General features: G+C 46.5%; 1 protein-coding gene across 3 annotated transcripts in view; it reads right to left on the reverse strand.

Moving 5' to 3' along the window:
* Positions 1-7,807, reverse strand: part of arhgef10 (Rho guanine nucleotide exchange factor (GEF) 10) — a 46,375-nt gene that overhangs the window by 7,590 nt on the left and 30,978 nt on the right. For all 3 annotated transcript variants that reach the window (XM_014333601.2, XM_005922385.3, XM_005922382.3), the window contains 5 exons: positions 7,281-7,367; positions 6,365-6,591; positions 6,118-6,275; positions 3,502-3,644; positions 2,081-2,255 (listed from right to left, as the gene is read on the reverse strand). In XM_014333601.2, coding sequence (XP_014189087.1) covers positions 2,081-2,255; positions 3,502-3,644; positions 6,118-6,275; positions 6,365-6,591; positions 7,281-7,367 — 790 coding nt within the window. The remainder of the gene's footprint in view (positions 1-2,080; positions 2,256-3,501; positions 3,645-6,117; positions 6,276-6,364; positions 6,592-7,280; positions 7,368-7,807) is intronic.

Below are 7,807 nucleotides of genomic sequence, written 5' to 3' on the forward strand. Positions count from 1 at the left end.
ATTCACAAAAACAACACAAAAGGTGGAACATGCAGTTCTAAAAGGAAGCCTGACTGTCAACATCTCTAAAAAACTCTCAGCCCACGGCTGTCAGTGTTTCTCAGGACAAAGGAGGGAAAAAGTGGCTGAAAACTGTTCTGATTGGACCGGATAAATCCCGACTTTGCAGCCCACAACAACAGCTCCCATCATCCTTTGAGGCTGTGTGTTTTTGGGTCACGCTGACATAACGCAGCAGATTACAAGAGTCGAAGCAGCAGGTCACTGATGACTGCGGCACGCAGAGATGATTTCATCTGACCTCGACATCATCAGCAGCAACGTCTGCCTCAAACACATCTGCAGCAGAACGTCACCTACGGTAAGGACAGCCTTCGTCAGTCACAAAGCTTCCTTGCTACAGGACACGTACAGTAGACTCACTCAAAGGTGTGTTGGGAGTGATGCAAACTCATTTGTTTCTGTGACACACGCACAATAACTGTAACTCCTGTTTTCTTTGATACAAGTTGCTGAACAAATATTTGCTCTGCTATAAAAACTGCGCTCAACTGTGGACAAACTGTGCATGAAGCACGGCTCATTTAGAACCATTAAGACCGCTCAGGTCATCAGCTGCAGGTCTTTGAACTGCACCCAGGATTAGATCTCAGCGTGCCGAGGGCGCTTTCTGTTCTCTGGAACACGCTGCATGTGTCTGCATTCACAAACCTGTGTGTGTATAAAGCTTTCTTTTGGTATTTTTATGGTCTTAAGATATTGTGGCCCTACCTAGGGTTTCATTTTTTATGTTTTATGGGAATCACAATGATAAAGCTGCAGATTCACAGCATGTGAAGGAGTGGTTCAGTCTGCAGTGCTGCGGTGGAACCACACAATAACTCTACCCACTCTTCATGACACTCCCTCATAGTTGCATTTAATCTAAAGTGCAAAGATTTACTCCATCATGTTTCTGTCAAAGCAGCTGCCTTTGATTGTATTTGCCATGGTCATGTTGAAGTTCAAAGTATTCTGATTACTCAGGATTTAGCTGTAAGTTTGGGTTGTGGGGCGAGTCAAAGCAAACTCTTCAGTTCGGCATCAGCGACTGGCTCGAGCAGCAGCTCAGCCACAGACAGACCATGTGCTGTATGTAAATGTGACTTCACGATCGTGTGACTTATTAAAAGGATGATCCTTTATTTGTTTTTAAAGCGTTTAGATATGGCCTGGATTTCCTTTTAACACACAAAGCTGCCTTAAAATCAACTTGACAAAGTCCAAAGTGTTTTTATGCGGCACCATGAGCAGACAAAGTGAGAGGTTTCTGTTTCCTTGTTTAGACTAAGGAGCTTTTGGAAAAAGGAGTGTCACAAACAGAAGCTGCCTGCAGCGATGTTTGCTAATAAGTGGAAGACACCGAGCGTGGTGATGCGAGGTGACGGGGCATGTATCACAGGCTGCGGCTGCTGGGCTGGAGCAAATATATCTGATGGGATGGTCACAAGATTAGAAATCAGCAGATTTTGTCAGGCAAACTCACATTACTGAGTGATGCTGAATAGACGGGGAGCAGTTCTCACTGTGGTAAAGGTGGCGAGCCTGAGAATCACAATCAAACCACGCCGCAAGGCGGGGCTTCTTAAAGTCTCTGAATATAATACAAAATGTAACATTCACTGGTCACTGCGTAGAAGAAAGCAAAGAAAAGAAGCAGAGCAGCAGTTTAAGCAGCACAGTGTCGCACATTAGCTGCATGCAACATGTGCTGTTCAAGTTTTCATTGGATAGTGACAGATGGAAGAGGAAGGTCCCAGCTAGGTTTTATTGGTGGTCACCAATAAAACCCCAAATAGACTTGAAAAGTTAAAGTTATTAACTTTATATAAGACTTAAATTATTATTTAAAAAACAGTTTAAAGCTGATCCGTGCTTAAGTCGGGGGAATACGAGCCCCAAGCTATGCAAAATCATGCAAGATACTGTATCTAAAAATATGCATGAAACAAGTTGAATTTCAAACCTTCCACTGTAATATTTAATAGTCTGTGGGGATTTGAAATGCTTTGCCAGTCTCAAAGTGAAGATTATGTCTTACCTGGAAGTATACTGTGGACAGGTGTGGCGATGTTGATGTCCTGCAGGTGCTCTAGGGTTTCGGTGTGGAAGAGGCGCAGCGTGGAACCAGAGCTGAAGGCGATCCATATGCCCACCCCGGCCACCACCATGTGTGACACCACCATGCCCTCATCTTGGTGGGCCTCTAACTGCCTCTGAAGGAGAAGAAAGACACGAGTTCCTCGTTATCTACTGCAAATTTACTGGAACTGAGACCGAGGGGAAGACCTGAAGACCAGGCGTGCAATCGTCGCGTGACGCCATAACTCATTTCAATTAAGCACAGTCTACATGACGTAAAGGCCAAGAAGCTTTTTATGAGAATATATTTCACACGTCTCAGCAGGTCAAAGCTGTTGTTGTTTACAGTGCACAGGCTGTCACATGTTGGCTGCGTGACTATGAAGTGGAGAAAGCAGCACTCAGCCCACAGAAAGTCTGCCTCACACTGGCTGCAGCAGCCCACCCATGCAGAGCTCTGCCTGATTATGCTTCAGGTGCAAAACCAAGGCTCACTACGCGCAACAGCACCAGAGAACGATTCGTCCGACACACGAAGGCGTGTTATTATTTGTGCTGTAAATGCTTTCAGTCGCAAACAAATACGTTTCATGCACGTCTGCTTCACTCTGGATCCTTCTTTCAGTTATTGAGCTGAAAAAAAAAATTCGTTTTAAATATTTGCAGAGTCTTTGTGAACAGAGACCAATAAACTAGACCCATTCCACCAGCGTGGATTGCATAATCTCACCGTGTGGGCAGGCTCGTATTTGGCTAAGCAGAGTTCATTCAGTGTTTTAGATAAATGTGGAAATGAGGAAACGTGCAAATAGACTTCTGTGTTTTGATTTGATTAATCTTATATTTATCAGATGATTAAAGTTTTAGAAGCTCAGTGCTTCTGCTGCTCCGTCTGACTTTTAGTTACCTCTGTGGACAAAGTGTAAGTGTGCAGTGAGGAACAGAGAGCCATGCAGGCAGGTGGGCCGACATAATGAGCTTAATGAGGCTAAACTGATTATGAGTGAGTGCATGTCAGAGGAAAGTTACTATTCCTGGATCCGCAGCAGGCGCTTCCATTCCCTGAATCCGACCGGGACACACACGGAGCACCATTCATATTCCCGGACTCGGGAGGGAAAGTACTGGGAACGGTATTAAACATTTAGACATGATGGTTTTTCTTTCATTACTGGCGGGCACAGATACTACTAACTTATTTATTTTCTAGAGACACAGACTCTAAAGAGCGACTCCGATTTCCCACAAACATGACAGAGCGATACGAGTCGGGCTGGGGCAGAGACGCAGACAGGAAGCTTTGTTTCCTCCACACAGAGTCTATCTGCCCGTTTCTGATGGACATGTGTTACTACTGTAAGAGAAGCCTGGGCGACATACCTCTACAGAGTGTGCGTGGGTGCTGATGATGAAGACCTGCCCACCCGACGAGGCCCAGAGGTGCTCCTCCACAGCTAGCATGGCCTTCACAGGGAGCACTCCCAGCTTCAGTAACTTGGGCTTGTCGCTGTTCCACGATCCATCTGTGAGAAGCAACGCAACAGTCAGTTAAACTCACTCCACACAAGCTATGCACAAACGCAGGACGCACACATCCACCGAGGAATATCTAAACATCTGAAGTCGGTTAAACTGCACAACAAGTAAAGTGAAACGACCGACCCGCCTTAAGATTTATTGCAGCTACATTTATTTATTTATCATAGGGACCATAAACCGAGACCTATTCTTCTTTTAGTGGTTAAGAAGAACATTGCACAGTCCATAAACAATCCCATAATAGTGTGTCTGTCTTCATAAATGTCATCTGTAAAGGTCGTCTGCATCTGTAACTGCTCCTGCCGGTAGAGTGGCCATTGATGGTTTCTCCATCCTTCACTATGAATATAGATGGGCTGCGAGCATTAGTCAGAGCTGCGCCGAGTCCCACACACACCTCCTACACACTCTGTTCTACATGTGCACCTACAGCACCAGCTCTGCTGCAGTCAAACACCCCCCGCGGTGGCTTCATAAATCAGCAGCTTGCACTTCTGCAGCGCTTCTGCTTTCATCTAAATTCAAATATTGAACTTGTAAACATGTCTGAGAGTATTTGATGCAAAAGCCTCCGAGTGAACGCGAATCCAGAGAGCCTCCACCAGTCCAGATTCCACATTCCCTCGGCTAATCTAGACCAGGAAGCGACTGAGGCCGCCTCGCCGATATTGTTTGTTTAACAGAAGCACAAAGGCAGCTATTGAAGGGAGAGGGATGGTGTTTCAGAGGCGGTGAGGGTGCCTCAGAAAGACTCAGGAAATAAGGTGATATTCCGCCGAAGGAGCTCGGCGTATGTTACTGTAATAGTCACGCTGTGTAGGTGAGCGTACGAGAGAAAAAAGGCAAAAGAAAAGACAGCAGTGCCAACTTGCAGGCTTATGTAAGTCTTCTCTGCTGCGCGTCTGCCCACAGCTCTTCTTTCTTAAAATGAAGCATTTCCTCATGTTAATGTCAGCTACAACAAAGTGTGCGCACGAGTGCACGCGAGCAAACGCTGAACGCTCCAGAAGCAAACCCATCGTTTGCCTTCTAACAAATATCACTGTGGACAGGAGAAAGTGGGTGACGGAGGCACACGTCACAGACCCGTCTGTGACGTGTGACCTTTGCTGAGTCATTGCCTCCTTCCTCCGTCTCTCTCGCAGACAGAAAGTGACTGCGGCTGGACCAGGCCGACTCCACAGCACAGCAGCTCAGCACTGACAGCTTTAAAGATGAGAACATTTCAACCTGTTTGCTTTTTAAAATCTTTGATTTTTTTAGGTTTATATCAAAGATTATAAACTCATAAGCTCTGTGCTTCTCTGGACGTTTGATTTAAATGCTAATCAGGCACAAGCGCAGTCAGTCACCGTGACAAAGGACTTGAGCAGCATTACAACACGAGTGTGGGGAACAGTTTCCCCACCAATGTATGCAGGGTGAGTCATCGATTTAGCATCGAGCATCATGTTCCTGAGACAGTGACGGAGCTGCTGATGGGTAGAAATCATACATATCAAACTCTGAGGGCCTGGCTTTGCTTCTGGGAATTCATTTTAACACACAGGAGGCGATGAACGCTAACAGGCAGCTACTTGAACTGGAACAGTTAAACCAAAGGTCAGCGCGCCATCATCCTGGTAACTGACGCGAGGACAACGAAGGGAAACGGCTGCGTACGAAAACAAAGTCTAATGAGGAGTCAAAAAAAGAAATTCCTGAGCAGTTACACACACGCCGAGTGTTTCTTCCAGGGAAACTGCAGCATGGCAGCGAGAATAGCTTTCCTCGTGTTTCCTGTCCTCAGGCCATCATCCATAATCTTTCTATCACTGCTTCTATCTCAGTGCACACAAGCACAAGAAAACAGCAAGAGTTTACTGTCGTTTGGGTCGATGCAGGGCAGCGACTGAGTCACAGAGGTGAATCAAACACGCCTCAGTACAGTGATACCCACACGTACATTTGGCAGCCAAGAAGCACAAGGACTGTTCCTCCCGTTGGGCCTAAATTTGTACTCATTCTCCATCTGATGTGGAAGAAAAGAGACAGAATTAGAGAGAAGCTCAGGCTCCCTCTGTTTGCACCGCTATGAAAGCCAAGAAGAGACGGAACAAAAGAGAGAACGTGCAAAGCTGTGGGAAGAGAGCAGCTCGTCAGCGAGGGAAGACGTTAAATAGGTCACTGCTGGAAACAGACAGCTTTCTCCAAGACTACCAAGCAAATGGAAACAGAATCTCAACGTACAGCAGAGGAGACCCTGACCTCTGACCTCAAGCCTCACAGTTACCCCGGGATTTCCTCGCCACCGAGTCTCCACGGTGCTGTTATTCAAAACTGAGTCACAAACTGCAGGTCTTGCACAAACGTCACATTCAGCCATCACCAAATCCATTTACAGCTACTTAGAAGTATCAGTGAACAAAGTTTTACATAATTTGAGAAGTCCTGCCCCAGGACAGGTGAAACACACACCTTTTGATCTGGAGTAGATTGCCACGGAGCCGCTGACCAGCCCAGCGTACAGGCACTGCTTCCTGTACACCAGGCTGGTGACAGTGGACTTGTCTGGGGTGAAGAAATGCTGTAGACGCACCTTCTTAGACCGCTGGCTGCTCTTGTACACAATGATGCTAAAAAAGATAACATTATATGAATAATCATATTCCACGATGCAATTCTGGGACACGTCTTTGTGAGTTCACTCTGTAAGCGTCTGCACCTCCCCTCCTCCATGCCCAGGCAGACGCTGGGGGCATCGCTGGCCTTCGCCGAGGACACCTGGTTATCGTCAGGGACGTTTTCGCCGTTCTCCTCGCGTTGCTCAGCTGGGACGTACGCCATGCAGAGAATCCGGGACTCCACGTTGAAACACTCGGTCACCTTAGGGCTGGAGTTCTGCATGGCCACTATGGCAATCTGTCCCATCTGGTTGGTGCAACTCGCAACCTGGACCAAGATAAAGAGACCTTACAGTTTAACAGATGATCTGGTTCATCTTGAACTGTGCAAAGCTATTAGCAGGAACATGATTTGGCCCAGTTCTGGCAGAGCTGCTTACTAAAAATAGTCTCCCAGTAGTTCAGCAGAATATACGGCCGAGGACAGTTTGAATGTACTGAGGAAAACATGTTGAAGTCCTGAAATCTCAAAGTCTTTACTACAGATTATTGTAGTAACAGTTTAATTACCTCACCCTGTTTATATATCTGCCAGAGCAAAGGCTGCGTTCGCTGTGATTATCATGGTTAGCAGAGCCATTGTTTGCTTTCGGGAGAAAACTTCAGTACTGACGTCATAACTTTGAAAGCCAGATTGTCTTTCTCAAGAAGACGTTTTAAGACACACACAGCAAAAACCCACCATCTGCTGTGCTGACGCATTATAGTGGACAAAGCTCTGTGCCAGGCCTAAGAGTCAGACTCACAGAGACGAAGTTAAAAACTGTCACCTGCTGGAGATAAGACGACTGGAGGACCATTTGGCAACACAAGCTGAGACACACTTAACACACTTTGTGCTGCAGCGCTCAAGTTTCAGTTCACGGCTCAGCCTCCATCCACCCTGGCGTGCAGTCGTAGGTTAGGTAAGCTAACTCATGACTTCATTTCTGGATTGTGCATAACAAAGCGTCTCACCCAGACACATCCATGTCCCACCACTGGGGTGTCTGCTGTGCTGTCTGTGTTGATGTGGGGCTCCGGGTTGTGGACAGCACACTCCACCTGCCACAGAACAGGAAAAAACACCAGAGTTTATCTGACACGTTCACAAAGAAATGACTTGACAGTCTCCGCGAGGTCCTCCTGAGAACAAGCGTGAACGTGTTGAAGAGTAAGGACATGTTAATTTAAAAAGTGTGTTTGTCATGAGCTGGCTGTGTAAAAAACACAGCTTTATTAGCTGAATGGAAAATCATACAAAAACACACTGGGACACACTGAGAAACACAACCACGCTGACATATACAGGATAACAAGGGAAGCGAGAACACACGGGGAACACAGCTGACACGGATTAGCATGACGCTGCAGGGGAAGCGGAACTAAACACACGGAACATGGAAACACGAGACTTTCACAATAAAACAGGAAACGGTGGAACATGAAGGGGAAACAGAATGAAACACGAGGAGGGAAACAAAACCTCACACCACAGAGACACA

The sequence above is a fragment of the Haplochromis burtoni genome, unplaced genomic scaffold (assembly GCF_018398535.1).
Source record: "Haplochromis burtoni strain Fernald_Lab_line unplaced genomic scaffold, NCSU_Asbu1 Contig_55, whole genome shotgun sequence".
Classification (NCBI taxonomy): Eukaryota; Metazoa; Chordata; class Actinopteri; order Cichliformes; family Cichlidae; genus Haplochromis; species Haplochromis burtoni.